The 19358-nt window shown below is 43.3% G+C and overlaps 1 protein-coding gene across 1 annotated transcript in view; it reads right to left on the bottom strand.

The window, feature by feature from the left end:
• The window catches only part of ADGRV1 (adhesion G protein-coupled receptor V1), a 568898-nt gene that overhangs the window by 71871 nt on the left and 477669 nt on the right, over positions 1-19358 (bottom strand). Inside the window, exon 87 of the mRNA XM_062211963.1 lies at positions 1357-1478. Coding sequence (XP_062067947.1) covers positions 1357-1478 — 122 coding nt within the window. The remainder of the gene's footprint in view (positions 1-1356; positions 1479-19358) is intronic.

Raw genomic sequence — 19358 nt, forward strand, 5'->3', positions numbered from 1 at the left:
CTGCCAGCCAGGTATTGCCTTGAAAGAAAAGCTAGGCATTCAGGTTTCTGATGTGGCATTGCTCCATTTTCAAAGCTTGAAGCAAATATTGTAAAATCTAAACACCTTTCTGTGCAGAATTATGTGCCTGCTAATACACTCCATCTGCAGGCTGTGGTGTGGACCTTAATGGTAGTCAGTCCCACTAGGCTCCAGAGATGCAAGGGTGACCAGGACTGGACCTCTAACCTGATGGCTCACGTTTGGGTTCAGCTCACTGCTCAGCTCTCACAACTCTGCTCACGTGACACCTGCCACCGCATATTCTAATGGTTGTCTATGCCCTTGAATCATCAGACCCTAGAAAGACAGGGTTGACTTCTAAATCCTGGTATTGGCAGCCCTTGCACATTGTCTGTTGGATACCAACTGCTCAGTTCTAACTACAGATGTACAGAGATGTCTGCATATTAACTTGATTCCAAACCATTAAGTTCTTTTGGATTTTTTCCTTTCTCAGTTGACATTAATCTTTGATCAGGCATCATTATGTGCTCTGGCTAAAGAACTGCTCTGAAGAGCAAGCCTGAAAATGCTCTGTGTCGTATTTCTGTTGTGTGTTACAATCCCCAGTATAGCTGTGGATGTCCACACTGATGCTCTTTGCAAGGTGGTGACCGAAAGATAGACGATATAAAGATGCTCTTGGTAAACTTGAGAAATTCCTTTAGCCCAGGATACACTGTTGGCACTTTGGAAAATAAAGAAAATCTGTTCATCTGTTGCATTTGTTAATTGCAGGGATTGACTTTTTTTTCCACCTAACAAAAGCACCAAAAAGTCCAGCTTTAATTTTTGCTACCATTACACAATATCTGGTTATGCTATTGAAGCATGCTTACAAAACTAATTAAGCTGGGCATTGCTGGGCTTGGGGAATGTGAGTTCATATCTCAGTGAACCAAAATACCCAATTTTACCTAAGCGTCAGACTTAAAGGGGTTGCTGAACATCACTATCTAGTTCTCTCCTCAGTGGATCTGATTTTCAAACACTGCCAGCTTCCAAACATTTGCACAAGTCGTACACAGCTGCCCTTTGAGAGCTCCTGCTGAAAAAGTTATTTAGATGTTGCCAAGAATGGAGAGAAAATATTTCAGGTCTTCCCTATGCAGATGGTGAGCAAGTTAGAATTCCAGCCATATTTCATCTGTGAAAGATTTAGCCCCCATCATTCTGTTCTACAACTCTGCGTGATGTTCCTGTGTGCGTGGATTCACCTAAGTGTGGACACTTAACTATTTCACACTGACGCTCCATGCCTCATGTTCATTTTGGGTAATTGTGTGTCATCAGCAACCAGACTGTAAGGCTTACCTGTAGACTGTTGAAAATTACAAAGAGAACCAACATCCAGAAATGGCGGTAGGCCATGTGCAATCCTCCCCAAAGCCACGTCATAGCAATCAGGGCAAATAGGTATAAAATCAGTGGGATTTCTAGAAATCATAAAAAGAAAAGAAAAAAGAATCAGTGAGCTTTGGAAGACCATGTAGTCACACAGACACCCAACATTATCTGTGGCTCCTTTCTTGTAATACTTTCTGTGCCTTGATACCCATTTTTGAGAAACAACCTTGGGAACCCCATTCTTAGGCCACTCTATAGAGTCCACATTCTTTTTGTTTTGCAAATGAGTAGGCCTGGGGATGAGGAAGGGTGAGAACTGTTCCTCTCCTAGACTGCCACCTGCTGGGCTGTTCAGGAAGTACCAGGAACCACAGCTCTGTAAATCTATAAAGGGTGTACCATCAGAAAATGGGAGGCAGCAGTGTGCTCTGGAAATTAGCATTCCAAACAGGCATTTAAAAATAGAAAGGCTATACAAATTTTGCACATGTGCTGGAAAAACAGGAATTCATTTTTCTGACTAATGACACCAAAATCTATTGCTAAGTTTAGAGCAAAGATAAAATGATCCATCTACTACCATGAACACTGAGCTTACTCTGTCCATTGTGTTCTTCACATACTTTTCAGCTCAGACTTCTCAAGGGCCCAGGAGTTCATTGCCCATTTCACTTGTCTATTTTGATTTTTCTTTGATATTTTGATTTCAGAAACAATCTTATAGAGAAGCTTATAATTGGAAATGGACAAGTTACATAAGATGAAGGAAGTAAATCAGTTGTCATCTGTCACAGATAAGCACGGTTTCAAGCTGCTGAAAGACAAACTGAGGATACCACAGGACTGGACCTCTGACCTGATGGCTCGCAACAGAGCCTGGAGTCCTGATTTACCCAACAGCAAGACCCTTACGATCATGGACAGGAACAGTTCAATACAAGGGTAGAACAATTTTAAATTGTATTTTATTTTGAAATGTCTTCAAATGTATAGAAGAGTTGCAAACACAGTACAAAGGTTTTTTATTAAAGCATTTGAAGGTTGTTGGCCCAATCACCCACCACCCTCTGTATACTTCAACACAGATGTTCTGTAAAGATATTTTTCTGGTTTTTTTTTTTTTTTTTCGGGGGGGGGGGTGCGGGGCAGGGGTGGGAAGGAAATCAGTAAGAGGAAGAAATGAGCTCCCTTTGGCTAGTTCACTCCCTAAACACTGTTGATGGCTTCACTAGACTTGGCTGATGCTGGGAGATAGGAATCAATCTAGGCATTTCAATGTGGGCTGAAGGCATTTTAATAACTAGATCAAATGTCTGTCTCTGTAAAGACATTTTCCTACATAAACACAACAAGAAATTAATGCTGTTATATTACTACTACCCTTGGATCCCATGCAATGATTCTAATAATTTCATCTGTAGAAAATCCAGATTTGCACAGCTCATATCTCTGTAGTCTCCTTAATCCCAGATGGTTTCTTTGTGTCCTTCATGATTCTGACACTTTTTTATAAATGTATTTACTTTTATTTATTTGAAAGGTAGAGTAACAAAGACATAGAGATCTTTCATCCTCTATTTCACTCCCCAAATGCTGGAACAGCCAGGACAGGAGTATAGAACTCATCTTCGGTCTCCAACAGAGATGGCAGGAAACCAAGTACTTGAGCATCACCTGATACCTCCCGGTGTGTAACACCAGGAAGCTGGAATCAGGAACTCAGCTGGGAGTCCAAGCCATGTACTCTGATAAGGGACGCAGACATCTCACACAGCACCATAGCCACTGTGCCAAAAGCCTGCTTCTCATCCTGACCCTTGTCATGATTACTAGCCAGGTTCTCTGTAGCAAGTACTTAAATTTGAATCTCTTATGATGCTGTCTCATGCTAAGATTTAGATTACAAACTTTGGCAGAAATCACACTAGTAGTTGTGGGTTCTTCTTGTAAATTCTCTTGAGTGGCATAAGAGAACACCCCCTTGACCAAAGGGAGTCATTTCAGTCACTGGATTAAGGCAGTGGCTGCAGATTCCACACTGTACAGTTGGCCTTTGCAAAAAGGAGAACCTTGGTCATTGCTAAGGATCTTGCATGGCATGGCTTTGAACCTGCAGGTACCTTTTTTCCTTGTCAAATGTTTGATGTATCCCTTTACTTATTTCTATAACAGGAACTCATGGGTTCCTACTTTACTTAGAGGACTATTCTCCATTACTATCATTACTTCTTTTGATAGCAAACTGCCCTTAATCTGTGCCCCTTCAAAGTGCCCTCTATGCCTTTTCTTATGTCTGTACCCCTGCAGCTAGCACTTGCTTGCTTAGTGGTCCAAGATGTTTCAAACTTACCCTGGGCTATCCTGCTTTCCGGGGAGCGGTATTTATTTATCTATTAATTATTTGAGAGACAGCTCCATACACTGGTTCTATTTGCTTGCTTGCTTATTATTTGAGAGAGAACTCCTATCCACTGATTCATTCCCCCAATCCCCACAACATCTGGGACTGGGCTGCGCTAAAAGTAGGAGCTGGGAATTCAATTCATCTCTCCCACGTAATGTGGGAGGGAACAGATTACTTGAGGCTTCACCTGAGCAGGGTGATGCATCAGAAAGAAGCTGGGATCAGGAGCCAGAGCTGGGACATGAGGCCAGGTTCCCTGATGGGAGATGTGGGCATCCTAACCATTAGGCGAAACGCCTTGAGGACAGTATTTATAAAGCAGGGTCTGGGGCTCACTATGATCATCGCTGTTGCTGCCCTAAGCTCTCTCAGTAGCCAGAGCTACAGAATGTACACGTGTATTCTCATTCCCCAGCCCTTCTCTCTCTGGATCTAAGACCCCAGTGGATGCTGGAAACCACAGATAGTGCTGAACCTTACGCATGCCATGTTTTACCCATTCGTACACACTACACACCTATGATAAAGTCAGTAACTTGTACTTCTCACTAAAAATCACTTTGGAACATCTGAATTGCTGATGTACTACCCTGTGCTTTAAGCCTATTATTAAGTAAAATAAGGGTAACTTGAACACAAGCCCTCCAGTTCCACAGCAGTTGATTTGATGACCCAAGTGACTATTTAAGTGACTGTAATAGGTAGGTAGCATAGACAGTGTGGATGTGCTGGACAAAGGGATGATTCACATCCTGGGAATGGGCAGAGCCCGATGGCACAAGATGTCATCACCCCACTCAGAACGGTGTGCAATTTAACACTTACGAACTGTTTGTTTCAGACCAAGGTTGTCCACAGATTATGGAAACCACAGGAAGTGACACTGGGGTGAGTGGATCTCCATATAGTTTTGTGTTAATCTCTACACATCGTGAAAATCATTAGATCACATCAATACTTCCAATTCTGACCCAGTTGCTAATCCTAGTCCCTCCCATCATCGATCCTTTCTACATTTGTAACTACTTCTCTACTGGTAAGAAATCTATTTCTTATGATTCTCAATATATTTGTGTTTATCTATTTGGTGGAGTCCTGTGTGTGTGGCCCATCTCCCAGTGCCGCCATCCCTCCCCTTGTACAGTGGCTCCATTCTCACCTAGGTCTGATGCTCCATGCTGGTTGTACCCATCCCCACACAGGGAAGCCCTCACACCTGGGTTCTGGTACTCACACTGTGATGCCTTCCTGTGCATGTATACATCGGAATTGTTTGACAGAGGAAAAGAAAGAATAAGAAAGGAAAGAATGAGAAAGGGGAAAGAGGAAAAGAAAGAAGGTATTTGAGCATTTTTTCAAGAAAGGAATTTCCAAAGGAGATTATCCTTATCTTGCTTAGATGTATCTTTCATTGAAGCACAATTTTATCCAAGTTACTACAACTGCATGGAGAGAAAATAATAAGGAAAAGTTGATATTGATGAACAATTATTTAATCATTAATGCCTTTCAGAAGAGGAGGGCATATATTAAGATGTAATTTTTATAAAAATTCATTTTTGTTGAATGAAATCATATAATCGGAAAGGCCAGAAGGCTCATTTTTACCTCTGACAAGAATAGGGAACTGCCTAAGCTGTGCTCACAAAATTTTTCAAAGATTAGGTATCAAGTCTGGCAATTGCATTCTTTGCTTCCACTGTGTAAGCACAAAATTCTATTTATGGCTCAGTGCAAAGTACAAAAGGACATGCACATTTTGCATGAACTGGGCACCAAATTTTCAAAATTTGGCCTGCACACTCCCCTAAGTGCCTAGAGCAAAGCCAGCACTGTGTACTGACAGAGCTCAGTGCAGAAGCCAACAAAGCATACCAGGGTTGGCTAGAAACACCCATGGCCCATGTTTTTCTGGATCTCTGCAGAAAAGTGTGGTAGCTTGGCACCCCAGACCAGAAACTCGGCAAGGAAGAAAGCCAGTCGTAAATAACTCATTGCGCTTAACAGTAGACTCCAGGCTGGCTTTCCAGCCGTGTGACAATGACTAAGACATGATTTCAGATGGGAGAAACGTGTTCAGAGACAATTCTGGATTTTGTGGGCCTGAAGCTTATAAAACTTGGTGGGAGGGAGGCACTTCTTTAAAAACAAAAAAATCACAAAATTGTAATTAGGGACAGGATCCCAGAAGGGGCCCATGCAAGGCATGTTGAAACTTCCACAGTACTAGCACTCTGGCTGATCTGTCTCTGAGGAGGCACCATTCACCTCCCTTGGGGCCCCAGCAAAAGGAGCAGTGGTGTTGGGAGGGAGAGAGGGTGATGAAAGTTGGGTGGGGGGCATGTTGTTGCTAAAGAGCTACCATGAATTGCATTTGATAGATGGAAAATTACTGCTTCATTTAATGAAAATTATTTTAGTTTCACAATTTCTAAGCTGTCATTTTACATTTGGTGAGCTGCTCATAACTTCTCTGTTGTCTCTAAATGTTTACCCGAGAAGGCATTTAGCACACTGGGAACAATTTATAATAGGGATTAATTAGCTAACATAAAGCAGAATTATTTCAGTGTTCTTAATAAAAAGGAGGCTTCTAAAACGCCTTATTTGATACAAGGAATAAGGGTATCTCTATGAAAACCATGTTATCCAGAACATATAAAGAACTCCTACAGCTCAACAACATCAATAAACCTAAATAACCCAACTCAAAAACGGGCAATGAGGAACAGATGTTTAGCCCAGCAGTTAAGACACCAGTTGTGCACCCACATCCCTTATCAGAGTCCCTGGATTCCATACCAGCCCTGGCTCCCAGCTCCAGCTTCCTGTCAATGCAGACTCCGAGAGCCAGTGGTCAGGCTCAAGTGGTGGGTTCCTGCCACCCATGGGGGAGACCTGGACTGAGTTACTGGCTCCCAGTTTTGGCCCATACTGGTCCTTGCCATTGTAGACATTTGGGGGATACTTGGGTACATGTGCATGCTCAGTGTCTCTCTCTCTCTCCAAAATTCAAACTAAAAATAATGGGCAAAAGACTTAATTAGACATTTCTCTAAAGAAGATATGCAAATGGGCAAGAGGCACATAAAAAGATGTTCGCCATCACTAGCTGCCAGGGATACAAAAATCAAAACCACAATGAGATAACCACTTCATAACTATTAAGATGGCTATTATTTAAAAAATAAAATAAAAAAATCCACAGAAGATTGTGAGCATTGGTGAGCATGTGGAAAAATTAGCACCTTTGCACATTACTGATGAGGATGCAAAATGGAGTAGTCACTGTGGTGTACAAACTAGTGGCACCTTGAATAGTTGAACCCAGAATTACCATTTGAGCCAATAATTCTTCCAGGTATACACCCAGAAAACTGAAAGCATGGGCCCAAACAGATATCTGTAACACTAATGTTCATAACAGCATCATTCTCATTGGCCAAAAGATGGAGACAACTGGTATGTCTACCAACAGACGAATGGATGAGTAAAATATGGCATTCACATACAATGGAATATTACCTAGTGCCACAGTCAGAAAGTGTCTCCCCCAACTTCATATGGTGAGACCTGATCACCAGTGACGCAGTTAGAGAGTCAGGCATTGGGATGTGGTTAGATCACGGAGGTAGAATCCTTGGGAATGGGATTGGTGTCGTCATATAAGAGGCCCCCAAAAGCTGCCTTGCTCCTCCTGCCATGTGAGGATACAACAGGAACTGGGGCCTTCACCACACACTGAACCTCTGGCACTGTGACACTGGCCTCTGCAGCTACCAGAACTGTGGGAAATTGGTTCCTCTTGTTTGTAAGCCATCCAGCCTATGGCATTGTTATAGCAGCCAAAGCAGGGTAACAGACTCCAGCTTGAGAAAGGAGGGGCAGGCATTGTGGTGTAGCAGGCAAAGCTGCCGCCTACAGTGCCAGCATCCCACGTGGGTGCCAGTTTGACTTGTGGTTGCTCCACTTCCAATCTAGCTCTCTCCTAATGAGCCTGGGAAAGCAACAGAGCATAGCCCAGGGGCTTAGGCCCTTACACCCACGTGGGAGTCCTGGAGAAAGCTCCTGGCTTCAGTCTGGCCCAGGCCTGGCCATTGCAGCCATTTGGAGAGTGAACCAGGAATGGAAGATTTTTCTGTCTCTCCCTCTTTGTAACTCTGCCTTTCAAATAAATCAAGTAAATCTTTTTTAAAAAGAATGGAATTCTGAAATATATTACAACACAGGTTATGCTAAATGAAATAAGTCAGACACAAAAGGACAAATACATAATTCCACTTAGATGAGTTATGTAGAGCAGGCAAATTTATAGAGTTAGGACTTATTTTTTAATTCCATCTGTCCACAAACTTTTTGAAGTACCCTTGTATATGTGTGTACATAAATGCACAAATACATTTACATGTGTGTGTTTATATGTGGTCATACCATGTAAAAGCTAAAAGGAAAATATTGAATTACTATTTAATAGACATAGAGATTCTGTTTGAGATATGAAAAAGTTCTGGAAACAACAGTGGTGAGGGTTGCACAGCACGGTTAGTGTACTTACTGATACTGAGCTGAACACTTAAAATGTAAAATTTTATGTTACATGTATGTTGCTATTTTACATAGATTTATGTCCTGTATATTAAAGGAAAGAGAAAGAAGCGTATGCTACATCAGATTTGTGTCAAGATGAAGTTAAACCACAGGGAGAGAAAAAGAATCAAAGTGGGAGGTATTTAACTTAAATAGTTAAATTAACACGGACTCATTCGTGTAGAAAACAACGTGGTTTGAAATGGTTTTAGTTATTTCAGAAATTACTTGTTCAAAGAAAAAAAGTAACAGATAGATGTATCAGTATTAAGGAAATCTACTCTTGGAGTTAGCAGATCCTATCCACAATATCTCACACCTCTTTATTTTTAAATGGAAAACATCATTTCAGTGAAGTTAATTGCCATTTTGTTAAAGACAGTGTAGAGCTGCATTATCTGTTTTCTTCGTAATTGCAGCCTTCAAGCTATGCACCGGTGACAACAATAAAGGCTTATGGTGGAAATCACCCGCCCCTTACATGAGGCTGAAATTTACTCTGTGTTTACAATCTTCTTAAGTACTGGCTTTAATTTTGCCTCAGTGACCTTCTGAGTCTAACAATGTGGGATGTGCTACCTAAAACAAGCTCTCATCAACCAAAACAAGGCACACAACTGTGAAATAACGTGGAGCTAAGATATTTATGGCTCTGTTTCCAATAATACAAATGCATTATTTTTAAGTTAGCAAACAAAAAGAGATCAGAGGCCTTATTTCTAAAGTCCAAGCCTTCACTCTGAAATTAACATATTAAAGCAAAGACGTTTCAGAATTCTGATCCACTTCTTGGTGAGAAAATACTGTGTATCTGAGCTTTTGTAGCAAGCGTTAATACAGACTTAGCCACAAGTGTCCTCAGCATATAACTTTATAGTCAACAGGAAGACAAAAAGACACCATATTTCATACAGTTGCCAGTCAGCACTAGGGAACTGTGGTTGGAACAGGTAGCAAGAGAGCTATGGACTGAGTTTACAAATTATCTGAAGCAGCACCTTATACCTCATTTGGTACTGTGCATTCTAACCTTTGTTCATGCGTACTATCCATGGTTCCAATCTTATTTCCTTTTTGCTTCAGTATCCCTCCCACAAACTCCCCAAAGAGCTCTCGAAACCCCATTTGGATAACTGGGAACTCACTCTAAGTCTAGTGGCTCCTGTCTCTAGACAGAGCTGCAAATCTTCATTGCAATAGGTTAGACTTGTGTATCCCAACATTTGCCTATGTGCCAGGGTCTTCATTGTTTTATACAGTCTTCCTAAACTTGTAATCTCTAGCCTCACCCTCTTTCCAACACTTCTGAGCCAACAATTTCCAAACTTGTATCTCCATGACTCTTGAGCTCCTGGCTTGCAGATACTCAGAGAATCTCAACTGCAGTTCTTCCACAGCTGAGTTGAGCAGCCTTCCTCCCAAACTTTCACCACCACCAGCACCATCCACACGGATATCCTGAGGCTCACCTGCCGCACCAAACGTGCCAGTAAGTCCTGTTTATTGCACCCTCTCAAATTTGACTTCTACAATGCTTTCCAAAATGTTGCCTTGGTTGAGGAGCCTGCTTGGAAGGATTCCTGAACAGAACTCTCTGCTCCAATTCATCCTGCACAGAAGCCAGCAACATCCTTGCAAAAATCTAAAAGGACTACAAAAAGTTCATGGAAATAAAAGATAAATTTATTCTGTATTAAAGTGGGAAATACATACCTATGAGAGCTATTCAAAAAGCTCATGGAGAGGCCAGCATTGTAGTATAGCTGCTTAAGCTGCTGCCTGTGACACTGGCAGCCCATATGAGCACTGGTTCAAGTCCTGGCTGCCCCACTTCCAATCCAGCTCCTTGCTAATGCCCCTGGGAAACTAGCAGAAGATGGCCCAAGTGCTTGGGGCCCAGCACACATGTGGGAGACCCAAATGAAGATCCTGGCTCCTGATTGGCCCAGCTCTGGCTATTGCAGCCATTTGGGGAGTGAGCCAACAGATGGAAGTGCTCTCTCACTCTCTCTCACTCTCTTCCCCTCCCCTCTGTTTCTTTGTAACTCTGCCTTTCAAATAAATAAATCTATTTTTTAAAAAAGTTTGTAGGAAAGTGCCTTTCACAAGCTGCCACTTGTGGCACTGGCATCCCATATGGGTGCTAGTTTGTATCCTGGCTACTCCACTTTCAATCTGGCTCCTTGCTAGTGTGCCTAGGAAAGGAGCAGAAAATGGCCCAAATGCTGGGGTCTTGGTACCAATATGGGAGACCCAGATGGAGTTCCAGGCTCCTGGTTTTAGCCTGGCCAGTCATAGCTGCTGCAGCCATCTGGGGAGTGAACCAGTAGATACAAGATATCTATCTCACTCTTCTCTTCTCTCCCTCCTCCTCTCTTTCTCTCAATAACTCTTTCATATAAATAAATCAATATTTGGAAAAAAATAAGGTTGAAAATCCTTCAACTGGCTTCGGTATCATCACAGGCAAACCTCACCACCTGCCCTCTGCCTACGTCTCCACTAATGCTCATTATTCTTTCCAGGCATCCTGAGCACACTGGGCCCCTCCCTTGGCCTTTTTTTCCTGCAGTCCTTGTTACATGTTTGTCTCCTTCAGTAGAGCCTATTAAGTGCACTGGCTTTATCTTATTTATATCTCCATCCTAGCCCATGCTCTGGCATAGGAAAGGCACCTAATTAATGTTTGTTCAATAGAAGAGTTGTTGATGGGACTTGTAACCCTCCGCTTCTACTGCTGCTTTTTTGTCTGAAGACAGACTTCTCTTTAACGGAGCCCTGGAAATTGCGGTCCAAAGATGAGGAGAAGGCGTCTCAGGGGAGAGATTACTCTGCAGCACTAAATCCCAGGAAGACTGGTCCTTTACGATGGTCCCTAAGGACTGCCATCTTCCTAATAAGGCAGGGCTTCAGAGTTAAAGGGATCTGCACCCACTTTCCAGAGCCTTGTGTGTGACCTCAGCCAAACTCCTTACCATTTCTGTGCCACAACTCTGATAAATACAATGTATAACTGGGAAAATGTAGAAAGATAATTCATGCATCAGTTTAACAAGTGTTGGGTGATGTTGATGGGATGAATGTGAGGTTCCCACTCAACTGTGTTGAGAGCTGGAAGCAAAGAGGGGTCAAAGCAGAGGCAGCCTCTGCCCGTGTCAATCTGCACTCCAGCGAGAGGAGCCACACACACAGGGCTCTTAGCACTGAGTCTGGCACTAGCTCAGCAAGCATTTCCACCCTGAGTCTCAGTCCTATTGTGGGAAGGGCACACGGCTCTCCACAGCCCGCTTGCGTATTTGAAGTCTTGCGAAACTGCACAGTAAGGCAAGGGTGGGGAACGGGTAAGAGCCACAAAGTCATTTGGTCTGGCTCTGCCAAGTGAACTGCAGGCAGGACTTGAAATTCAACACATCAATAGCAGGCTCATTTTTAAGTTGATAATTTTGTATGGCCCACAAGTAATGTTATAAATATCCAAATGGCCCTTGGCAGAAAAAAAGATTCCCCACGCCTGCCAGGAAGGGAACTTGTTTAAGGTTTGTTTTACAGCTGCCATCTCCCTAACTTACGTGGCTGTAGAACTCATCCATTTACTGCGACATAATCTGAAGATCACACTTTGGGGAGGACGACTTTCAGCATCAGACTCAAGGCCCCAGCCCATTAAACTGTCATGGAAAACGTCCCAGCCAACCTCGTGCAAACGGACACTGTCCCCTACGCTCCCATCTCTCCCTGACTCATTGCATTCCCAGCCTCATGAATATCTCACTTACTATTCCTGTGCTGGTTAACCCTGGACATTGGCTAAGAGGTGTCCAGGTATCTGATTAACCATGGCTGCTGGGGCCAGCGCTGTGGTGCACTGGGTTAAGCTACCACCTGTGATGTGGCATCCCATACAGGTGCCGGTTCCAGTCCTGGCTGTTCCAGTTCTGGTCCAGCTCCCTACTAATGTACCTGGGAAAGCAGCAGAAGGTAGCCCAAAGGACTGGACCTCTGTATCCATACTGGAGATCTGGGTGGAGACCTAGGCCCCTGGGTTTGGCCTGGTCCAGTCCTGGCCATTGTGGATATTGTGGAATGAACCAGTGGATGGAGCATCTTTCTCTGTCTCTCCCTAACTACGCCTTTCAAAAAATAAATAAACCAATCATTGCGGGGGGGGGGGGGGGGTACCATGGCTGCCGGGTGTGTCTGTGAGGGTATTCCCGGAGGAGAGCAGCACTTGAACTTGTGACCTGAGCAGAGGGCCCACCCTGCTGTGGGTTGGCAGCACAGGTCAACTGAAGGCTCAAAGAACATAAAAGGTGGAAGAAGGCTGGCTCCCGCTTGCCCCTGCCTGCCTGAGCTGGGACTCTGCTATCTGCCCTCTGTGCTCTTGGTGCTCAGCCTATAGATTGACTGCCATCAGTGCCACTCACTCCCAGCCCTCAGGCCCTTGACCTCCACCACCTGCCTTCCTGGGCCTCCAGTCTGTAGTGGCAGCCCATGGGCCTGCTCAGTCCTCATAACCACATGGGCCATTCCCTTCAGTAAATTCGTAATTTGAGGGTGTTTCAAAAAGTGCATGGGAGATACACATTCTATTTTAATTGCGCTTTCCCATGAGCCTTTTAAGACCCTCTTCACTGCATGTGGGTGTGTCTGCATACACACATCCTATTGGTTCGGTTTCCCTGGAGAACTGTAGTCTGATGGACACTTATTTTTTTTTTTTATTTTTATTTTTTGGACAGGCAGAGTTAGAGACAGTGACAGAGAGAGACAGAGAGAAAGGTCTTCCTTCCACTGGTTCACCCCCCAAATGGCCGCTACAGCCAGTGTGCTGCACCAATCCGAAGCCAGGAGCCAGGTGATTCCTCCTGGTCTCCCATGCAGGTGCAGGGGCCCAAGCACTTGGGCCATCCTCCACTGCTCTCCTGGGCCACAGCAGAGAGCTGGACTGGAAGAGGAGCAACTGGGACTAGAACCCAGCACCAATATGGGATGCTGGAGCCTCAGGTGGAGGACTAACCAAGTGAGCTACAGTGCCGGCCCCATGATGGACACATTTGTCTCCTGCTCCATCCTGTATTAAAGTGTAAGTCCACAAAACCACACTGTGCTCATCGTTGTAGGGCCTTGATAAGTCAGCAGAGGGGTTGATGCTTGGTTAACATCTCTCTTCCAATGCCTACATCCCATCTAAGAGTGCCTGGGTTTGAGTCCTGACTCCACTCCTGAACCAGCTTCCTGCTAATGTGCATTCTAGGAAGATGGCAGATGATGGCTCAAGCGCTTGGCTCTGCTACTCAAGTTGGAGACCTGGATGGAGTTTTGGTTCCTGGCTTTGGCCTGGCCCAGCCATGGATGTTGTGGGAATTTGGGAAGTGAAGCAGCAGATTTCTCTACCTTTGAAATAAAATGAAAATACCTTAAAAAAAAAAAAAAAGATGTTGCTTCAGACACCTGTATCCCATATTGGAGTGTCTGGGTGTGAGCCCTTGTTCTGCTCCTGAGCCCAGCTTTTTGCTAATGTGTACCCTTGCAAGGCAGCAGATAATGTCAAGAACTTGAGAGACCTGGGTTTGGTTCTGGGCTCCTGGCTTCAGCCTGGCCCAGCACTGGCAATTGCAGACATTTGGGGATGGGAGTTCTGTCTCCGTTCATTCTCCCTCACTCCCTCTCTCCCCCTCCCCCTCTCCTCTTCTCCCCTTCAAATAAAATGAAAATAAAAATAAATTAGTTGAATGAATAACTAAACCTCCCACCCTCCTCTTCTCCCCTTCAAATAAAATGAAAATAAAAATAAATAAATTAGTTGAATAAATAAATAAACCTAAATTTTGGTTCAAGTCCTCTTGGACTGGCTGAGAATAAGCTTTAGTTAAAGCCAGGCTCACAGCCGAACTGCATCCCCTGTAACTCCTTCCATCTCTATTTAAAGAGGAGGGCAGGTGGAAGGAGCTCTGTGGACCTCCCAGCAGGCAGAGAGCAGCTGCTGGGCTGCAGAGGCTCGATAAAAAATTTAGGTCTGCAGGTTGTAGGCAAAGTTGTCTGTAAGTAGCATTCCCACAATGAGACTTCCCTGGGATTGTTTTCTAACGGGAAGGAAAAGAAAGCAAGGAAGAAAAAGTGAGGGGGAAGCACTTACCCTTCCCAGAATCGACCCTGTTTATCTAAGACTCCATTGATCTCTGTCAATCCCAGGGCCGCTGGGGAGGGAAAGCAGCTCTCAACTACTGACTTTCAAACTCTCTGACCATGAACCGCAGTAAGAAATGCATTCAATGGTATGGACTACACAATCATAAAGGCAACTTTGAGAAAACCTGAGTTAATGTGTGACACACTTTGATCTACCCTAGTTTCATATTCTATCCCACTCCATGCCATCCCTCCCCATCCCACTTAATATATGTTGGCAATGGAACTCATTCATTGCTGGTGGCTCAGGTCAACCTCTGCTGTAGAAAAGAATTTTGTGTAGATGGGCAGATATTTCACATGTAAAGGTAGGCACAGAAGCCTTGGGACAATGGAGGCCTCTTCCTAGCACCATGGACACGGACCTACCCTGACCCTTGCTGACACAAGTGCAGGTGAGATACTGGCTCTGCAGGTAGGGAAGGAGTCAATGCCAGCCTATGGTGTATTTCATAAGGATAAAGAGGAAGGATGTGGTCTGCCCAGGACCTGGCTGACTTAGGGCTTTCCTGGATGCTAACAGGCAGTCCGGTGTCAGGTCTACTTGGAGTGATTTATTAGGGTTCCACAAAAAGGGTGAAAACCTAGAATTATGGTCTCACCCTGCAAAAGCTATGTATAATTTTCAATTTTCAGGCTATAATTTTGAATCTAAGGAGAATAATCGAGTTAGATGAGACATACCCACATGGGCCTCACAAGAACTGTTATTAGGGTAATTCTATTTGAACCACATACTTCGAAGTTGCTAGATAATATTCTACAGGGCAGGGGTGGGCAAGGATCAGCTACATCTGTGATTCTTAAGGAAAAGGTTAAATGGTCTGTTGTCTTCTGGTGAGGAGAAAATGTCTATGGGAAGGCAAATTATCATTTAGCTTCACAGCCAACACGGTGATTTTCTACACACTGCACAAATGCTTCATAGCGAACGTTTTTAAAAGATCATAGTTCTCAAACAAACATGAAGTCAGCCATCTAACAACAGACGACTGGCTTAACCTAGTTTTGGAACTACGTTACCAGTTACTCAGCCTTGGAAGAGCTCAGGACACTCATCTGCAAACATGCCCAGGCACCTAACAGCAGTTCCCAACACACTTAGCTTTTGTAATACAATGAAAGTATACAATGCATCATTAAACCTGCCTACATCTATATTTTGAAACTTGCTAGATGGCCTCATAATTTTTGGAAACTGGGTTACTTTGTATTTGGCCATGAATAGCTAGTTATATTTTATAGATAGTTTGATAGGACATCACAGAACACTCATTAAGATTTAATAGGCTCAAGTTCAACACTGAAGTCTTGAGTCAAATCTGACACAATGTCTCAGAAAAAGTAACACTACAGATAACTCTTTGTGTGCAGGAAGATATTTTTATGGGGTAGCAAATATGTCAGTTCCCACAGCTGTTTTCTGGTAGATCCTCAACCTGAATGAATGCCAGCTTACTGTGAAGCTTACGTCTATTCTTTAATATGGTTTTCTAACCATGACAATACAAATGTGTAACACAAATTTAAAATATTGATTCTTTTCACTTCTTTTGGCATGTCACTATTCTGAAAGTCTACACAAGTTTAATCCTTTGGTTCTCTGTCAATATAATTAATTGCACCTTTTCTCTTGACAGCAATCAGATTATCAGGGCATTGTCTGGTCTTAAAAATGATGTATTTCCCCAAAGCTTTGGGTAGATGACTTACTCTCTGTTGTTAAATAACTATATTTGTGAGTTGAGAAAAGAACGTGAAACCCATGCACAGAGCTGTGTGCAGGAATTAACAGCAGTAACTGACCACAAATCAACCTAAGATCTGTGTTATATAAAGGTGTGTCATCATCCATTAAACAATGGCTTGGTAGCCACAGGTGCGGCAGGGATTTTTATGCATATGGGAGTGAACTAATATCTTAGAGCTCATTCTTACTAACAACCTTAGACCAAGCCCTTACAAAGAAAGAAAGGGAAACAATTGTGTTAGGAAAGAAAGGAAACTCCCAATTGAATACCATGCATATGACTCAAGGAGACGGACTCTGTCTACAACAAATAAGATCTATTTCATCAAATTTTTATACCACTGATCAAAACAATTTGATCAAAATGATATGTATCCAATGACAGACCATTACATTTTTTTCCTATTTTTATCAATGTTCTATGCAGACCTTAATTTTTGTGAGATTTTACTTACAACTTTTTTACTCCTTTATAGAATTCAAATCATTAATAGTTACACTGATATTTGATATTATTTGCAAATGAAACATAGAAAGTTCATTTTTGCCCTATGCACAAAACGATATGTTCCCAATTTTTACAGAAAGAGGGAGAGACAGTGACACAGATCTTCTATCTGCTGGTTCATTTCCCAGATGGTTGCAATGACTGGGGTTTGGGCAGGCTAAAGCCAGGAGCCAGGAATTCCATTTGAGTCTCCAACGTGGGTGGCCGGGACTGAAGCTTGGGCCATCTCCCACTGTTCTCCCAGGCTAGCAGGGAGCTGGATTGGAACCAGAGTAGCTGGGACTTGAACTGATATGGGTTGCTGGTGTTGCAGGTAGTGGTTTAACTTGCTGCACCACATTGTCATCCCTGTTTCCTCTTTTCAATTATTTGAAGAATGAGAACAGTGTACTTTCATTTAACCCTAGGTGCCATAAGTTTGACATTAATAGCTAAGAGCAGTCATATAGTTTTTTTTCGATCACTGCTTTTCAATTCCCCTAAAAGGAAATACTTTGCTATTTAATTCCATCTTAAATAAGTGAGACAGATGTGCTGTATTCATTTGTTTCTGTCCTGTCATTGTTTTCTTTAAACCTGGTGGAGTTTAATCCAGTTACAAAGTTTGTGAAACACACTGTGAAAAACAAGTTTTTTCTCATGGTGGCAAAGCAGCTTTAATATATCAAATAACCACAGATTAAGTATTTATTTGCAAACATTCTGGCATTAAGGGGAGAAAGATGGGAACAGGGAAAACACTATGCTCCTTGGTGACTAATACAATACTAATTTAAGGGGTGGGCCTTTGGCCTACCTGTTGAGATGCTACTATAATGCTTGTCTCCCATATCCTAGTGCCCTAGGTTTGATGCCTGGCTCTGGCTCCTGAGTCTAGGTTCCTGCTAATGCAGACTTTTGGAGGGAGCAGGTGATGGCCCAGGCATATGGCTTTATACCACGCACGTGGAAGAACTGGGTTGAGTTCCCAGCTGCTGGCTTCAACCTCCCAGACATGATGGGCATTTGGAGGGTGAGCCAATGGATGGGAATGCTCGCTCTCTTACTTGCTCACTCTCTCTCCCCCTCCCTACATAGCAAATGAATAAATACTCACTTAGGGATCAAATACTGTTCATTTTAATTACTTATTAACTTACAACCACAATGATTTATAATCTTTACAAAATTGTAGAACAGTTTTAAATAACTCAGCAACACCTTAAATCTTTGCTATGAACCAGTTTCTACTTTTTTCTTGAAATTGACACATTCTGATAATAAATCATGATTTCTTTCTTATGTTTTGTTAAACTAAAATAAAAGAAAAAGGTAATTTTTGAATATTAGCTGTCAGCCAGGCAAATAAAAAATGCATTAAAGTTGAAACAAATAGGATTGGATGGGATTTATTCATTAAAAAGACAGAACAGTAGAATGGTTACAAGCACAGGATCTAGAGCTAGGCTGAGGGACATTTACTACCTGTGTGGACTCAGGTAAATGACTTATTTGCTCTGAGCCTCAAGCTCTCGATTTGCAGACTGAATATAATAGTAGCACCTCCCAAAGAGGTCCTGTTGATTCAGTGAGGACTTAATGGTTGAAATACAGAACAGTTTCATACAAACCTTAGCTACAGTTTGTTAGTTAAGAAGTGTATTTCTGGGGTGGGCGTCTGATCTAGTAGTGAGATTACAAGACGGCAGAATAGGGATGGAGCGTACTGCTCCAGTCTAGGGGAAGATAGTTTAAAAAGAAAAAAGTGGAAAGAGCGTAATCTTGGGGTAGAGTTAGGGAGAAAGCTGAATAGAAAACTCTATGCAAATTAGAGGAACATGGTGGATCTATGAGGAGGGTGTGGACATGCACAGCTCAGGACCCCAGCAGCCGAGTCTCTCAAAATCAGCTTTGGAGAGTGAGGTGAGACCGGACTGCAGCAGCCCAAGCCACTGGCAATAAAGCTGCTGAAGAGCCTGGCACATTTCTCTCTCCCCAACCACCTGGCACTGGTGTCCCGTAACTAGCTGAAAGAAGGCAGGTGCAATTTTGGACATACCAAACAGCTGTGCCAGTTTGTATCTGCATGCCCAGTAACCAGCTGAGAGGAGATGCCTAAGTCTGGCTGGGAGACAGGGGACAGGGTGCTCATGACTGTGGGAGTCTTGTGTGTGGGACTGTGAAGACACTGTGGCTATGTGGGAGGGCTCAGGTTGTGTTTGGGTCTCTAGACAGTCTCTGTAGGTGCTCCACATGCTTGGGGATCCATAACTGACTGGTGAGAGTCATCGCTACAGGATGCTCACATTGAGGACTGCAGGGATCCTATGTGTGGGTCTTATGGCAGTGCGGATGAATACTGCATCCACTGGGGCTAACACCTGGGCATTGGTCTCCTTGGACAGAAGGAGGTGAGTGTGAGACTAGGCTAACAGAGCTGATCAAACCCTCACCTCTGATAAAAACAAAAGAGGAGGAGACTAACCATGCCCAACTTGGGTGTCACCTTGGACACTCTTCTGACCCCCTCACTCTAGAGCACTGAACAGAGC

Source organism: Lepus europaeus, chromosome 15 (genome assembly GCF_033115175.1).
Source record: "Lepus europaeus isolate LE1 chromosome 15, mLepTim1.pri, whole genome shotgun sequence".
Lineage (NCBI taxonomy): Eukaryota > Metazoa > Chordata > Mammalia > Lagomorpha > Leporidae > Lepus > Lepus europaeus.